Raw genomic sequence first — 18,894 nt, 5'->3', positions numbered from 1 at the left:
AATTGATAAGTCTGAGAAATCATTTCTCTTAACTTCTGTTCTGCTTTTTCCCTTGCAAGCTTATTATTTGCCCATGAATTTTCTTAGGGTAGTTCAGGCTTAATTTGCAATCCTCGTTGTACATAGCTCACACATGTAAAAGCAGCCATTAAATTCACTTTAAAAAAAAAGCAAACCAATTGCCGTTGAGTCAATCCTGACTCATAGCCATCCTATAGGGCAGAGTAGAACTGCCCCATAGGGTTTCCAAGGAGTGGCTGAGGGATTGGAACTGTCCGCCTTTTGGTTAGCAGCTGAGCTCTTAACCACTGTGTTACTCCTGGTCTTTATTTTCTAATCTCTAAAATTTGACAGCTTTCCAAAAATGTTTACTGAGTACCAGTGATGTACACTACATAATATTAAAATGTAATCATTGCCCTCAAAATAAATACAGTGTCCATTTTGAGAAACTACACTGGAAATACTATGTGCCATTTTGCTTAGAACTGACTTTAGGTAATACAAGCCAGGAGGAAGGTGGGAGGGGGGAGACATAACTTCATAAACCTGGAGACCAGAATATATGCTAAAGTATTGAGGGTGATGAGACTAGAATTCAGTATATAAGAATGGGATGAATTTGGACAGAAAGGGAGGGAAGATTGAATAAGCCAAGGATGTTTGAGGACAATTGAATAGATAAATGAAATAATGATTTATAATCTAAGTTGCTTTGCCATGTCATATCACCTGGCTTAAAGATAGTTGCTGCTTTCCTAGTAGGAAAATGTGTTCCAATTATGTTTCTCAAAGTCTCTTCAATACTACCTGGTGATATGTATAGGCTACTTGGTCCTGTTACTTCCCAGCTTTTCAATACTATGGCTTAGTTTTACAAAATCAGTATTTTTTGTAGTTTTTTTCCACTCCGTGGCCAAATTAATGAAATTACACCTTCATTCGTGATTTCATTCACTTTGAGATGAATGAAATCTGAACTTGCTTTATAGGGTCACAATGAATTGGAATGGACTCAACAGCAACGGGTTTGGTTTTGGTTTTTTAAAATGAGAAAACACAAATGCACTGCTAATTGTTGTTATTAATGCTATAATATTGATTCACTTTAAAAATAGCTCATAAAACCTACGTGAGCTGTATCATTACTAAATGTAGAAAGTGTACTTTTGTTTCTATTTTAATGTACAATTTAAATTAACAAACCATAGTTTGGTGCACTTAGACTTTGGTTAAAATTCACAGATTTAATTTTTCATGAGGTGAACATTGGGCATTAGAGAAACCATTCTCTTTTTGACCATTATTTGTTTTCCCTCCTCCAACAAAGAAAATCTGATTTTTTTATAACTAAAACAAAAACTTGATAAAGAATAAGGCTTTGTTTTTTACAAGACTAGTGTTACAATGGGTGGTTTGAGCCCACGAGCTGCTCTGGGGAGGAAGATATGGCAGTCTGCTTCTGTAAAGATTTACAGTTTTGGAAACCCTATAAGGCAGTTCTGCTCTGTCCTATAGGGTCACTAAGTATTGGAATAGACTCATCAGCAATGGTTTGTTTGTTTTTTGGTACAGTGTTCTAGGCACTGTACTAAAACTGGATATAGAATGGTAAGCAAAAAAGACACAGCCCTTGCCCTCCTGTAGCTCCTACTCTAATGGGAGAGACTAATAAATACATATCTACATACTAACCTACAGGGTACCTAATTATATTTTATGTGTCATATATTTCTAATTGTAGTTAAAAAAAAATGCTAACCTCCAATCTAACACTGGAGTGAAAATACATATAAAAGACTAATAAAAAAAGGAGATGTTGTGATTTTATGATATTTTCTGTGCAAATGCAATGTCTAATACCCCTCATCATAACCCAAATATTCTGCAAGAGTATAAAATTGACCACATTATATGTTGTTTGAAATATTTGACTATTACTCATTTTTATACTTTTGCAAGGAAGAAATTGGTAATACCAACTTTTAAGTCATGAGGCATGCCCTCATTGAGGGGTAGGTTGAGAAAAACAAACAAACAAAAACAAGCAACAACAAAGAGAAAACAAAATGAAAACCTGTTTCAAGTACTTCTCTAAATACTTCTGAAGGCAGCTCCACAATCTGCTTTAACAAGTGAATTCATAAGTTATCAACTGAGAGTTTCTGTCAAAAGAGAACATTTGATATCAAATTATAGATTTATTTAGGTGTAGATACCTGTATCTATCTATAGATATCAAATGATAAATTTATCAAATATATGTCTATGTAATGTATTTATATTACTATGGATATTGGTTAGTGATAGCTACGTATTATGAGGAAGCATCATTAATGGGATATTGTGCAGGAAAAAAAAAACTGCAGGTTTTTTTGTTGTGTAGAAAAAAAAAAAAAACTATGTGGTGTAGAAAAAAAAAAAAAAAAACACTATGCAGATAACCCTGCTAACCTTAATACTGTTACAAAGATGCTTTCAGGTATTGTAGGCTCAAGTATAGGTTAACGTACTGCTTGTCCTATGGACTTTGGTTTTATAAAAGATTCTAATTTCTATGAAGGGGGCCTGGCAGTGCAGTGGTTAAGTGATAGGGCTGCTAAACAAAAGGTTAGCAGTTCATACATACCAGCTGCTCTTTGGAATCTCTGTGGGGCAGTTCTACTCTGTCCTATAGGGTCACTATGAGTCAGAATCAACTCGACGGCAGCTGGTAATTTCTATGACTTCTATAATTTTGGAATTTTCTCTATTTCTGTACTTTCTAGTTCTTTCCTAAAATTCCTTGCTTATATGCAAAAAAATGGAGTAATGAAATTTTAGCACTTCTTCTAATCTTCCCTTGACATCTAATCCTTAGGGTGCTAGATCTGTTCCTGGATTATATAGGAGATAAGGAATTTTACAGGAAAGAATATCCTTTCTTAAAGGATTTCTCTTCTCTGTCCCTGCATCCAGTTTTTTTTTCCCCCCTTATGCTGAAGCCCAACTAATATTGTCAGGGATGTAGCCAGACCTCTTTCTGTGAGCCAATACTTATAAATAATAGGGACCGAATTTCAATCTACTGTGTGTCATTTAGTTCTTCTTAGTTTTTACTAAGTAGATACTGAATCAACACTTTGTAACAGAGTGAGTCGTGGAAGAGAGAGTTTGTTTTTTAAAGTCACAGAAACATGAGCTCAAACTCAAATTGGCCTTCCACAAATTGCTTACTCACTATGAACCTCTGTAACTTCATCTGTCAAATGAGAATGATTTCTGTCTCATTATTTACTTTGTGAGTTAAATGAGCTCACACACATAAAGTGACTATCCATAAATACAAGTTTGCTTGTTTGTTTTCTCATTTTGATACTCCATAATTTTACTAACAACCACCTATCCAAACCAGCGCTTCTGTAAGCCCCTGTGGTATTTTTCTGGAATTCCTGGAAGCTACAGTTTTTCTCTTTGAACATTTTATGATATATTTTATAAATGATAAAGCAGCAAACAGCTTTTTAAATATTTATGTTCTCCACACCATGCATTCCAACTGTCTGTTTGCTCTCTTTATTTCTTTACGTGCCAAGGAGACAAGTGAAACAGTGTGAGAGGAAAATACTGTCAGGGCAGAAAGTAAGAATGTCTAATGCGTGCTCTGTGCAGATGTAACCTTAACGGCTAAGAGTGGAGACCATGCCCTGGTTACACAGTGATACCTTGGTTAACGAATCAGTTGGGAACAAAGCCCCTTTATAAGCAATTCAGCTGTGTAAATTTTTATTTCAAAACTTCATGAATCAAGTGAAATAGTACTGGCTTGTGTCATATAATTCAACAGTAATATTCTGGTTAAGCTGCGCTTGTGCACAGAGCAGAAATACCTCTTTTCACAGTTCATGTCTATAGCTATAAAGGTAAATAGGTGCATTCTAGGCAAGATTGTGAAGCTACTTCAGATAAACTCTTTCGTTCCCTTCCCTAACTGCCATCCTCCCTCCCGGACATAGCACACAGTTTTAGGTTATTGCCCTCAGAGTCTTGCTGATCTCAAAACAATGGTCCCACTTAGAACACAAGACGAAATGATCCACACTTTTAATGACTTATGTGTAATGTTACTTTGTAGTGACATCAGTAATATCCCAATCCTGGCTATATGGATTTATCATTTAAAGATATTCTGATTTAATTGGTTTGAGGGGGTCTCATAGGTTTGTATCCTAATATGTATCTAGGGTTATGAACCACCAGTTCATACGAAATGGCATTTTCACATTGTGGTCTCCTCTTTTATAATATCCTGTTTATCCATGTATGACCTGCAGAACACTTGGGTCAAAACCACCTGGAGCCGTTCTTTACACTTTAGGTTCCTACATCCTCAGTACAGAACTCCTGAATCTTGAGGCATTTGGTGCACATGAGTGAGCCGGAAAGGGGGAGTGGGAGGGTGGGTAGAAAGAGGGAGAGACAGGGAGCACTAGAAGCTGATATATAGGTAACTGGGTGGCAACAGTTTACATTCGACTAGTAACCTAAGCATTGGTGATTCAGACTTACCCAGTAGTGCCACAGAAGAAAGACCTGGTGATTAGCTTCTGTAAATGTTATAGCCAGGAAAACCCTATAGAACAGTTCTACTCTATAACACATAGGGTCTCCATGACTCGGAATCAATTCGATGGTAACAAATTTGGTTTTTATACACATAATCATTTATACCTCATGGAACAAAATTTTGACCATAGACAATATGGTTTTTTGTTTTTTACTTTTAAGAGACTTCATTTGTAGAGCAGTTTTAGGGTTACAGAAAAATCATACAGAAAGTATAGAAAGTTCCTACATGCCCTCACTCCCCTGCACAATATTTCTCCTATTTTAACATCTTGCGTTCCTGTGGTACATTTGTTAGTTTATAAACCACTATTGATGCACTGGAGCCCTGGTAGTGTAGTGGTTAAGAGCTCAGGCTGCTAACCAAAAGGTTAGCAGTTTGAATCCACCAGCCACTCCTTAGAAACCCTGCGGGGCAGTTCTACTCTGTCGTATAGGGTTGCTATGAGTTGGAATCAACTTGATACCAGTGGGTATTGATACTCTATTATTAATTAAAGCCCATAGTTCACACTAGGGTTTATTCTTTTGTTGTGCAGTCTTATGTGTTTTGAAAAATGTGTACCATTTGTCCACCATTACAGTATCATGCAAAATAGTTTGACTGCCTTAAAATGCCCGATGCTCCGTGTATTCACTGCTTTCCCCCTGCCCCTGAGTGCCTGACAGCTACTGATTTTTCCTTGTCTGGAGAAAATGCCTTTTAACTCCGTATTCCTTATAGAAAATTCTCATAAAGTAGTGGAGTATCTTATATATAATTTATATTTTTAAACAATATTATTTATAAAAATTCAAAATAGTTTACATTGGAGTTAACTAAAGCCAATTTTGTTGGCAAACGGAAAGGAAAATCAAATCCGGAAAATAATAACTGTCTTTTCTAATAAATGCATATTTTAAAGTACAAGCAAGTAGAAAATTTAATTGAATACTGATAATATTATCTAATGACAAATTTGTAACATAACACAAAATTACAAGTCAGGAATTTATAGTCATTTTTGGAAATGTGGAATGTATTTATATTTCATGGTCAATCACAATCTCAATCTCTCTTTCTCTCTCCTCTCCATTCCCACTCCCTTCCTGCCCCTACTTTCCTCATAGCATCAGATGAAGAAGAGCCAACTTCAGCAGGTAAAGTTCCTGTGTTTTCAAGATTATTTCTACTTAATAGTGTCCTTAATAATGGAGACTCAATTAACTTTTCAAAAGTGTGTTTTCCAGGTTTCAGCTAGAAAACTAAAAAAAAAAAAAAAAAAAACTGGTACAGTTTTATTTGAATCCCTAAATTACCTTGTAAATGGCAAGTGCTGATGAGTGTTTTTTGTATTGATTTGGAGAGAGGATGCCTAATATGCCATATCTGCTTTTCAAAACGTGGCAATATTTCCACTTATTGAGTAAGGAGCACCCACTTCATAATTGTTTCCATTCTTAGAATGTTCTGATGGAATGCATTAGCCTAAAGGAACACGTTTTGTAGCACCTGAGTTATGATGGCAGTTTCACTTAACCTCTGCTTCTTTAACTACTGGAAACTTCTTTTTATTTTTCTCAGTTTAAGCTTATGTTCAGGTATTTAAACATCTTATTTCACTGAGTATAAAAGCATAAATTTAATTAAATACTCATAATAATGTTATTGAATGGGATAAAAAGTGAGTATAAAAACATAGTCATAAGCTGTAAAAGAAAGTTCTTCAAGTTAGCGTATAATATCCCAAGATCTAATTATAAACTAATGAGATGTATATTTTTAAAACAGCCATGAGAGATACTATACTTCCAAATGAGAACAATTACCTGTAGAAGTGGTATATTTAATCCAGTTATATTGCTATTACTCAAGTAATTTTTGGAAACTCTTCTTTGAAAATATGTTTTGAATTTGTTTATGGAAATGCAACATAAATTATTCCCTTATAGTCTTAGGTAGTACTCTGCTACTCTATTAATCAAACTTTATTTGAGAAATATGCCTTCAAAAACAAACATTTGTAACCGTTAAGAATGCGTGTGGGTACCAATGTGTTTGTGTATGTGTCCGTGGGTTTGTATATGTGTGTTTTTGTGGATATGAAATACAGAGAAGTTTACAACTTTGAAATTAACACTTATTTGAATATATGATCTCCTGAATCTTTTTAAGTTGTTGTGAAATTATAGATAACACATTTGCCAGTTCAATGTTTTTCATGAGTACAATTCATCACCAACATCCATTGCCAAATTTTCCATCCACATAAACAGAAACTCAGTGAAGGTGCTAACATAATAAACCCAAACCCATTGCCTCGAGTCAATTCCGATGCATAGCAACCATATAGGACAGAGTAGAACTGCCCCATAGAGTTTTTAAGGAGCGCCTGGTGGATTTGAACTGCCGACCTTTTGGTTACCAGCTGTAGCTCTTAACCATGACGCCACTAGGGCTTCTGGTTATCTAGTCTTAAGGTTAAGTTTAATAAAATAACTCTTTTTAATAAAGTTAGTTCAGAAGCTATTTCTCCCATATTGCACAAACTGATTTTTTATTTATCTTCTACTTAAATGTCTTAATAGTGATTGAAGCATCACCATAGAACCTGCTGTATAACTAAAATGATGTTTGTTTTATAAACTGATTATACAAATACTTGTTTCTATGTCCTTAAAAAAAAATTAAGAACTACTGACATTAGAAAATTGACTGCTACAAATAAACTAATTAATGTAAAATGTAAATTATTAACTATAATGTATATCAAATCAAGTTTGTTCTCATACAAATTTCTTCATTGCTCTTCATTTATTTATACCTAGGTAACATTTATTGATGAACTTGATAAAATCTTTATAAGAATTAAAATATGACCAGAAGTGGAAAAATGTTATTGAAGGGGAACTAAATCAGTCAGAAAATGACAGTAGAGGTCCACTGAATCAGTGATTAAAATTTATCAGAATGACAGATTATTTTTTTGTTTATATCACTTCAAATACAAAGCTTATCTCTTTTTTTTCTTTTCTCCCCTAAGTGGAGACTTTCAATTGCTTTAATGTTCATTTTCTAATATCAAAAGAGAGGGACTGAATTTGAATTTATGTAGAAGTATTAATACTGGAATAACTCACATAAGAACAAAAAATTAAGATTAGAAAAAATGGAATTTTCAGGTGAATGTAGAAGACAAAATCTTTTGGCAATCATAAGCTTTATTAAAAAACCAAATTACAAAAGCCATGTTGTTCTATATATGTTTTTCATGGTAAGTATTTCATAATTTATTCAAATGTAAAACTGTGTATAAGACCTTTTAACAGTTGATTCCAGTTGGTAGTGGTGATAGAAGTTACTGCCTGGATAATACCACAGAGTTATTGTAAACACAGTGATGTCCGTCAGAGATGAAGACAACAGTGATTCAGCAAATTAGTGTTTCAATCATGCTTCCCCATTCCTTGTAAATCTTTTAATCATTTAATTTATCAGTCTGGTCATGGAGGAAGTACACCTAAGAACACTAATGAGCTACACATATATAAAGGTTTATAATGCAACAGAGTACTGAGTAGCACTAGTAAAGATTTGAAGCTGTAGTTTTATATTAGCCATTTAAAATGCCACTAAAAAAACAAATGCGCTGTGTATCTTGAACAGCTACACATAGGACACAGAATGATTAGATATTATGCCCTAACTTTTGAAATGTTTCATTTTTTCTTTTCTTTTTTATTGTACTTTAAATGAAGGTTTACAGAACAGATTTGTTTCTCATTAAACAGTACACATATTGTTTAATGACGTTGGTTAACAACCCCATGACATGTCAACATTCTCCCTTCTCCACCTTGGGTTCCTTATTACCAGCTTTCCTGTCCCCTCCTGCCTTCTAGTCTTTGTCCCTGGGCTGTTGTGTCCTTTTAGTCTCATTTTGTTTTATGTGCCTCTAATCTTTGGCAGAAGGGTGAACCTCAAGAGTGACTTCATTACTGAGCTGAAAGGGTGTCCAGGGACCCTACGCTCAGGGTTTCTCCAGTCTCTGTCAGGCCAGTAAGTCTGGTCTTTTTGTGTGTGTTTGAGTTAGAGTTTTGTTCTACATTTTTCTCCAGCTCTATCTGGGACCATCTATTGTGATCCCTGTCAGAACAGTCAGTGGCGGTAGCCATGCATTGTCTCGTTGTACTGGACTCTGTGTGGTGGATTCTATGGTAATTGTGGTCCATTAGTCCTTTGGACTAATCTTTGCCTTATGTCTTCAGTTTTCTTCATTCTCCCTCACTCCCAAAGAGGTGATAGACCAGTGGAGTATCCTAGATGGCCACTCACAGGCTTTTAAGACCTCAGATGCTACTAACCAAAGGAAAATGTAGAACATTTTGTCTATAAACTATGTTATGCTAATTAAGCTAGAAGTTCCTAGAGACCATGGTCCTCACAGCCCTCAGCCCAGCAATTCGGCCTTAAAAAACATTACTCCTTTATACAGTGACTTTTGTAGTTTTCTTTAACTACGCCACAGATATCTTTTAGATCTCTTCCGTTTTGCCGGGGAGTTACACTTCTGTGTGGAGGAGTATGCTCAATTACTACAGCTCATGCATTTTGAAAAGGAAGGTTTCTTACCGTATCATTTTCTAATGAGCAAGAGTTGCTTTTGCGTTTGTTTTGATCTCAGCACTTTATTTCCTTGGGGTCTGAAATAGAGCTTCACATCCTTTTTTTCTTTTTGCTACACATTTGTTATAAATTTTCTCCTTTTGTACAGGAATGCACATTTTTCTTTCTACTGCCTAGAGCAACATTACTAATTATTTTATCAAGTATATTCTTGTTCATAAGTATATGCTAATTACACTTAAAAACTAAAAACTTAATAAATAATACAAACCAAAAGGCTTATCGTGACACTCCCTAAAAAACAGAAGTCATTATTTGTGGATTCTCAGTGGAATAGGGAAGAAACCATTGCTTGTAAAGATTTGATTTTGATCAATTTACTAAGAACATACTTATGAAAAGACCAGATATTAATAGAAGTATGATAGTAGTGTTGCGCTATGAGAAAATGATTATATATTAAATTTCTGTAACATGTAGGTGGTATTTTTTTTCATATTTTTACTAAGATAAACTTCACTGTAGTACAGAATTGTGGTACCAACAGAAACTTGGTAGATTGCTTTTGCATACTTCATATCTTTAAAGAATTAAGCCATTACAGAAGGGAAATAATGTCTATATATTTATATCTATGTACACATGTATAAAAAACAATTCTGAGTCATGGTGGCCCATGTGTGTCAGAGTAGCACTGTGCTCCATAGTGTTTTCAATGACTGATTTTTCTGAAGTAGATCACCAGGCCTTTCTTCCCAGGTGTGTCTGAGTGGCCTCCAACTATCAACATTCTGGTTAGTAGCCAAGCATATTAACCATTTGCCCCACTCTTATCTATGTATTGCTATAGCTATATCAACATGTAGATATATTTATATAGCTGTAGATAGATAGATATATAATCTGTCATATTTCCCAAAAAGGTATAAAACTAGGCTCAAACAGTTAAAATCCAAAGGTTTTATTGTCAAGAAATATTGTTTAAAAAAAGGAAATACTTGAAAAAACTAAAATCCCTCTACAGCTGGATGTCATCATTCTTTAGCAGTATATTTTAATATCTAGCAGTGCAAACATTCAAAAAATTGTTATTGTGTATTGTGACATGATTCTTTTAGTTTAAGTGACAAAAAAGCCAATCTAACCTTGCTTCAGCAAAAAGAGAATTTATTGGCCCACAGAATTGAGAACGGTTGGTTCAATGATGTCACCAAAAACATTTTTTTTTCTTTTTTTTTTTTCCTTTCCCCTGTCTTTGTACTCTGCCTCTCATGGTGTAAGATTTATTTTCATCTTAAATGATTTCCCTTGTGGTTGTGGTAGGTCTGTCAGACAACAGCTACTGTGGTTGTATGAGAATCCCTCCATGTCCAGAGAGGGTAATGAAACATCTATGTCTCTGCCTTCAAAGCAAGAGGTCTGAGACCCGCTCTGATAGGACAGGCTCAGTTTCCTTTGGCCACCCTTGAATCAAGACCATCTTCTGGAATATGGGGTTGATTTAGCTTTCTGTGAAGATCATAGAGCTGAGAGGTGGATTCCTGATCAAAAATGAAGGAAAGTAGGAAATTGCTATTAGGTAGATGTTCAACAAAACCCACCAGAAGTGGCTGTGTCACCTCTTTAAAATGCTGCCTCTTCAACTCTTAAATATCTTCTTAGCTATTCTCTTACTCCTTGGTATGTTCTTCATCTTATTTTATAAAAATTCCAGTGAGACACTGGAAATCTGTTGTAGAGAAAGAAACTTGATGCACATCTCAGAAATACTAAAGTCTATATTCTTATTTGGAGTGCTTTATGTTGTGACTTTAAAATCTCAGTTTCACCATAAGCTTTATTTTTACCTCCTGCACATAAACATATTTTTTATACTTGCCAAAACTGTATTTTCCGTGCTGAACTGATCTTTCCTTTTTGTACTTTAACGATCTGTTTCTACAGAAACTACTAAACTAATTCAGCCGTATTTCTTAGGTACTACTGACTGTAATCCTCTCTCCCATATTTTAAAAAGTGATAGTCATGTTAAATTGCAATGTTCAGAACTTTCCTAAGAATATCATTAGTTAGGTTACCTCTGACTGATAGTATCTTCTTATAGATAACAGTTTTTAAATCATGAACCTACCACTAAAACATAATAATTTCATGTTTAAAAGTTTAGAGAATGGCCATTCAAATTTAGTCAAATTTTTAAGCTTGGAGAAAAATAAGTGACTTGATCTTTGCATATGTGTATTGTTATAGAATTAAAAATTCAACATTTTGGCATTCTGAATTACCTCAGTCATATTGTTGAAAATGATATACATCAAATGTTGCTTAAACATTTTTTAGAAACTTCTTGACTTTATGTCAATTAATAATAGTAGAATTTTGAACAGTTGACATTTAGACTGCTGGGAAAAAAACTAAAAATAAACTCAAATTAATATTGACATCAAGTTCTGGAAAAACATCAGAGTTTAAATAAATAAATAAAGGTATATGTATGGGAAAGGGGAGCCAGGAAATTTAAATGAATTCAAAATATCTTAATTTCTAAATATTCTATTTCAAAGGAAATAGCTCAAGCTTTATTTCCAGTGGTTAGTAACAATGCATGTTGCCCCATTATCTATATACACTTAGAGGATACTTTAATTTCCAGTCCTTCCTGCATTGATTGGATTCATTTTTAAGAACATTTCCAGTTTTCTGGGTCAATTTTTTTTTGCTGCCCTGAGCTTCACCCCACAGTTTAACACAAATAGAACACTAAGAAGACTTAATTTAGTACTTTGGGGATTTGTTAGCTCAGGGAAAGCATTAAACTTTCTGGGTCATGAGGGACAGGTTAAAACCCCACAGACCTGCAGGCCTGAACCTATGCCTTTAGGTGCTTGTATCTTCAGATAAGTAGTTTTCTCCTGCCTGTAAACTATTTTCCTTCTACAGGATTAGTTTCCTCCTCTGTAAAATGGGATGATAATGGAGCGACCTTAGAGGGTTAGTGTAAGAATCAAACATAGGGATAAATCTAAAGTGCTTACGTGATATGGTCCATCCTATAATAAGTACAGAGAAATCTACACTGTTATCATTTTTACTGCCATCCTTATCAATGTTATTTTGCCTTATTATTATTATTATTGTGATTTTGAATATGATCATTAGTCAAGTGATATACTGAATGCTCTCTGTACACTATTTTAATTTTCATAGTAAAACTAGTAATTTTATATGCACACACAGACATAAAGTCCATAGGTGGCACAAAAGGTTTATGCTTGACTACTAACCTAAAGGTTGGTGGTTCAAATCTACCCAGTGGTATCATGGAAGAAAAGGTCTGGGGATCTGTCTCCATAAATATTACAGCCAAGAAAACCCTATGGAGCAGTTCTACTCTGTAACACATGGGTTTGCCATGAGTCAGAATTGACTCAGTGGTACCTAACAACAACAACAACAACATGCATACACACACACACACACACACACAGATCCTATTTAAAGAGGGGTCACTGAATTTTAAAGCATGTGCAGAATATACATAACAAGCAAGAGACCCAAGATTCAAATTCAAGTTTCCCTAGCAAAAATCTTGTGCTTGTTCTACTTCAGCACATTCTGCCTTTTTATTCACTTATAATGAGTTCTAAATAACATTTTTATTTCAATTGTAAAAGTCATGTAGTTGTTATTCAAGTTTCAATTATACCTGCTCTACAACGTACATAATAGCATTTGAAAAATCTTATATATTATTTTAAATGACCATTTATCTGATTACTACAGTAATTTATGGACCTTGTAGTAATTTTTGAAAAGAACAAAGTAAGATATGAACATTTTCCAGGGTCTCATCATTCATAGTGTGTATTTGCATTTTTTCATATTCTTCCTCAATCCAGGTTCTCCTGCAGTCTTCTCCATCTCAGGGGTTCAAGCCAAAATCTTCAATGTAAACTTTGGTGACAACTTCCATATCCGAACCTCACCAAATTCTATTAGCTCCATCTTCAAGACATTTCCATAATATAATCTCTTCTTACCATCATCTCTGCCACCACTCTAGTCTGAGGCACCATCTTCTCACATCTAGATTATTATTGTTGTGGCCTCCTACTGGTCTTATTGCTGTCACACTTGACTCCTTGCAGTCGATTCTTAACAGAATAGCCACAGTAATTCTTTAACAATGCTAGTCAGATCCTGTCACTCTTCTGCCCCAAATCTTCTAGTACCTCTCATCTAACCCTCCAATGGGGGCATTGGTGTTCAGTGGTAGAATTCTTGCCTTCCATGGAGGAGACCTGGGTTTGATTCTTGGCCAGCGTACCTCAAGCACAGCCACCATCCATCTGTCAGTGGGGGCTTGTGTGTTACTATGATGCTGAGCAGGTTTCAGTGGTCCTTCCAGACTTCTTGTTGTTGTTAGGTGCCGTTGAGTTGGTTCCGACTCATAGCAACCCTATGCACAACAGAACGAAACACTGCTCAGTCCTGCGCATCCTTAAAATCTTTGTTATGCTTGAGCTCATTGTTACAGCCACTGTGTCACTCCACCTCGTTGAGGGTCTTCCTCTTTTCCGCTGACCCTGTACTCTGCCAAGCATTATGTCCTTCTCCAGGGACTGATCCCTCCTGACAACACGTCCAAATTATGTAAGACGCAGTCTCGCCATCCTTGCCTCTAAGGAACATTCTGGCCGCAATTCTTCCAAGATAGATTTGTTCGTTCTTTTGGCAGTCCATGGTGTATCCAATATTCTTTGCCAACACTGCAATTCAAAGGCATCAACTCTTCTTCGGTCTTCCTTATTCATTGTCCAGCTTTCACATGCATATGATGTGATTGAAAATACCATGGCTTGGGTCGCACCTTAGCCTTCAGGTGATATCTTTGCTCTTGAACACTTTGAAGCTGTCCTTTGCAGCAGATTTGCCCAATGCAATGCGTCTTTTGATTTCTTGACTGCTGCTTCCATGGCTGTTGATTGTGGATCCGAGTAAAATTAAATCCTTGACAACTTCAGTCTTGTCTCTGTTTATCATGCTGTTGCTCATTGGTCCAGTTGTGAGGATTTTTGTTTTCTTTATGTTGAGGTGTAATCCATACTGAAGGCTGTGGTCTTTGATCTTCACCTTCACCTTCCAGACTAACACTACCAAAAAAGGCCTAGAGATCTACTTCTGAAAATCAGCCAGTGAAGATCTAATGGATCACAACATTCCTATCCCATTGTGCATGGGGTCACTATGAGTTGGAGACCCACTACATTGTGGCTAACAACAGCAACAACAAACTCTCCAGTAGTTCTCATCTAACTCCGTGAGACTTAGGATAGTGACTTCTCCATTCCTCTCTGGCATCATTCCTATTAGCCCTACTTCTCCTTCCATTTCTATAAAACAAAAACAAAACACAAATCCCTGGTAGCATTCCTGTCTTAGCCAAGGCTTTGGACTCACAGACCCATTGCCTGGTGGGCTTTTCTAGCAGTAACCTGCATGACTAGTTCCCTCATATTCTTCATATTTTGACTCAAAAGAGGTCTTCATATAGCATCCTTCCCTGGCCACCTTAACTAAAAAGTTTATGCCCTTGCCCACCTTGTCACGGCCCCTGCCCTGCTTTATTATTTATTGTTAGCACCTGTCAGCACACCCTACTTATATAGCTTGTTTCTTGTCTGTCCAGCTGAATATAAAAGAGCCCTGGTGGTATAATGGTTATAAGGTTGGCAGCTCAATCCCACCAGGGGCTCTGTGGAAGAAAGACTTGGCGATCTGCTCCTGTAGAGATTACAGCCTAAAAAACCCTGTCAGTTCTACTCTTTCGCGTGGGGTCGCTATGAGTAGACTTTAAAGCACCTAACAACAACAACAACAAAGCTGAATATAAACCCTTAAGGGTTGGTTTTTTTTTTTTTTTTTTTTTGTCTATTTTATCTGTTACTGAATCTCTAGCTGCTAGAATACCTGGTACATGGTTGCTGCCTTATAAATATTTGTTATATGATTGAATCAATGAGTAAATTAATCCTTGTTGATTTTCTGCTAATTTTAAGACATTGTTAATCCAAGAATATACACAATTCTTAAGTGTAAGATGATATAGAAGGATGATTAAAGATACATTTCCTGATTTAAGTAATAAATAAATAAAACGGCAATTAGGAATTTAATAAGAATTGTAAAGATGCTTTAAATTTTTATTTAGTTGTGAGAGAAAAAGGACATTATATTGATCTTTGTTTCTCTGCTTTTGTTGCTGTAGAATAAAATACTTTTGTTTAGTGATTCTTCCAGCATGGTGTCCTCACAATGCCAATAATTTAGCCATTACTAGTAATTACTGGAAGGAAACCACAACAGTGGTTTTAAGAAACCTCAGGTATGACAAAAAACAACATCTAGTGCCAGGAGTGGGTGGATGCATTGAGGGGAGGTGGAACAGGACCCTGCATTGGTAAGCCAGGCCTGCAACTCCTCTTGACTTCCTGAGTTTGGGGTCCAAGAGGAATATATATATTTTTTAATTACAGTAACTTTCTAGTTAAGAGGGAGACCGTCAATGAGATACACAGTGGTTACAATAAGCATAAACGTAGCAAGGATTGTAAGGATGGCGCAGGATCTGTCAATGTTTCTGCCTGTTTTACATAGGTTATCAGAGTTGGAGCTGACTGGATGGCAAATAACAAAAACAGCTGATTCACTGCTCATTAAAGTAATTCTGTTTTCAAGATTAAATGGATGAAAGACTTCTTTAAATCTTTGACTAATATATTTTGAAATCTAATCTGAGGCAGATCTTCAACTGCCGAAGTTCACCAAGATTTAGAGACAAGCTACATATCTACTCAGTTTTCTTTTTTCCCTGTGCTTCTGTAGACATAAATCTAAATGAAAAAAATACCCAGTTTTTTTTTTTTTATTAATATAATTTAAATAACATGTTATGACAATTTTGGTTGTTTTGAAAGCTTAATAGAGGTTAGTGAAAAGGAATGAACAATCTAGTTTGAAAAGTAAATAGACAATATATAAATAAATGAATAAAAACTACTACACATACTGGCTGCTGGTTATGTTTTCAAAGGACGTATTGATAGCTGTCCAAAACTGAGATCCTCTGCAATTATTTTTTCCCATGGTTTAGTGATTAAAAATGCAGTGGGAGGAACTGTGCAAGTACTAAGCTACTACTAAAAACAAAGCTAAAGTAAGAATAATCAGAAAGAGAATGGGCAGGGATTTATATATATATATGTGTGTGTGTATATATATTCATATACATATATATATGAACAGCAAGAAACTTCTGAAAATTCTGATCAATGCCAACCCCTAGTCCGATATTTTTTAGGCAGAATGCTCAAGCAAGTTGTTTAACTTTATATGCCCGAGAATTTATGGATCTATAGAAGAGAGAGATTAGCATTTTTTTCTTTAAGTAACTTGAGTTTCAGACTGATTTTTCAGTCTCCTTTTGCTTGTATCATTTAATCTCTCTAGTGCTCCCTGACACTTGGGTGAGAGGGCTATCTTTAAAAAATAAAGCTATTGATTCACACTTAATTTTATTCTTATTCTGAAAACGAAGAAACCAATAAAACCTGGCCCCTCAGGCATTCTTTCATTCTGCTCCATGAAACCGCACCTGGTATTTAGGACCTAGTCACCTAGGAGGCAGCACAATGTCCTCTGTTCTAAGTCATACATGCTGTGCTCGCTCTCATTTAAAAACTTTAATTGGTGTCGGTCTGTAGTGTTTCTGCTGTTAACCAAAAGGTCAGCAGTTTGAATCCACCAGCTACTCTTGGAAATTCTATGGGGCAATTCTACCGTGCCCTATAGGGTCACTGTGAGTCTGAATGAACTCATTGACAATTTTTTTTTTTTTTGTAGTGTTTCTATCTTAAATCAACAAACTACGGTGCATGCTCTTCTTTCCCTTTTGAATCTCCAGAACTTATCTTTCCTTTCACACTGTTCTTAGGTCCTATGTCTCCTGTACACTCTAGCCCACATTGGCTTGTCTTTTTCCAAATTCCTATGTGTGTATCTGTTAGGAATGTTTTCTGTGGCAGATAGCAGAAAATGACATGACGGGGGAGAAACCTGCTCTCCATGAGCTCGCAAGATCTCCACTACTAATTTTCTAGTAAACCATGTTTCTTTTAGTGTGAGTAGAAACCCTGGTGGCATAGTAGTTAAGAGTTATGGCTGCTAACCAAAAGGGTGGGAGTTTGAATCCACCAGGCACTCCTTGGAAACCCTGGGAGGCACTTCTACTCTGTCCTTATAGGGTCACTATAAGTCGGAATCGACTTGATGGCAACGTGTTTGTTTTGTTGTTTGTTGTTGTTAGTATGAAAGAAGTGACAGGGTAGGGGTTGGTACAGGCTGGGGAAGCAATAGTTTCTATCACTGGAGGGATTTGAATTCCTTCCTTATGTACGTTATTGCAATTGTTTCTCCACTTGGACTGCGGAGAAGGACTGTGACTCATTTTGCTATTGCATTCCCAGCAGTGCTGAAGAAAGACATACTTAGAGATCAATACTCTTTGAGTGATTGATAGGTAAACAAAATTTAAAGTAATATCCCTTAAGATCAAGTAGTAAAAAATAAGAGAAATAGATCACAGTGCTTTTCAAATATGTAAAATATATACATTCTTTTGTGAACCTATATTTTCTTGGATTTTTGCAAATTATAGTAATGTCAGTCACATTTTTTGACATACATCATTCCATAATCACTTCTGAAAAAACTGACCAGGAACAAGGATCATGCAGTCTACTTCTGGAAAAATTTACCCAGTGAAAACCTTATGAATAGCAGTGGAAAATGGTCTGATATAGTGCTGGAAAATGAGCCCCTCAGGTTGAAAGGCACTCAAAATATGACTGGAGAAGAGATGCCTCCACGTAGTAGGGCTGACTTTAATGACATGGATGGAGCCACGCTTTCCGAACTCTCATTTGCTGATGTGGCAGGACTCAAAATGAGAAGAAACATCTGTGAACATCCATTAATAACCAGAAAGTGGAATGTACAAGTATGAATCTAGGAAAATTGGAAATCGTTAAATGGGATGCATAAACATTGATATTCAAGGATTAGTGAGCTGAAATGGACTGGTATTGGCCATTTTGAATCAGACAGTCATAGACCATAGGTCTACTCTGCCTGGAATGACATATTGAAGAGGAATGGCATTGCATTCACCTTCAAAAAGAACATTTCAAGATCGTCCTAAAGTACAACACTGTCAGTGATAAGATAGATAATATCCATATGCCTAGAGGGAAGAACAGTTAATAAAACTATTACTCAAATTTATGAATCAACCAGTGAGGCCAAAGATGAAGAAACTGAAGATTTTTAACAACTTCTATAGTCTGAAATTGATCAAACAATCAGGACACATTGATAATTACCGGTGATTGGAATGAAAATCTGGAAACAAAGAAAAAGCATCAGTTTTTGGAAAATATGGCCTCAGTGATAAAAATGATGCCTGAGAGCACATGGTAGAATTTTGCAAGACCAAAAACTTCTTCGTTACAAATACCTTTTTTCACCAACATAAACAGTGACTATACACATGGAACTCGCCAGATGAAATACACAGGAATCAAATCAACAACATCTGTAGAAAAAGACGATGAAAAAGCTCAGTA

General features: G+C 35.7%; 1 protein-coding gene across 2 annotated transcripts in view; it reads left to right on the top strand.

The window, feature by feature from the left end:
• Positions 1-18,894, top strand: part of EDIL3 (EGF like repeats and discoidin domains 3) — a 531,833-nt gene that overhangs the window by 165,889 nt on the left and 347,050 nt on the right. The window contains exon 3 of one of the 2 annotated variants that reach the window (XM_049867178.1): positions 5,716-5,745. The exons of the other annotated variant lie outside the window; for it this stretch is intronic. Coding sequence (XP_049723135.1) covers positions 5,716-5,745 — 30 coding nt within the window. The remainder of the gene's footprint in view (positions 1-5,715; positions 5,746-18,894) is intronic. 2 annotated transcript variants of the gene reach the window in all.

This window comes from Elephas maximus, chromosome 2 (genome assembly GCF_024166365.1).
Source record: "Elephas maximus indicus isolate mEleMax1 chromosome 2, mEleMax1 primary haplotype, whole genome shotgun sequence".
Taxonomy (NCBI): Eukaryota; Metazoa; Chordata; class Mammalia; order Proboscidea; family Elephantidae; genus Elephas; species Elephas maximus.
The sequence above is the reverse complement of the archived record's forward strand: the minus strand, read 5'-3'. Positions and strand labels throughout refer to the sequence as shown.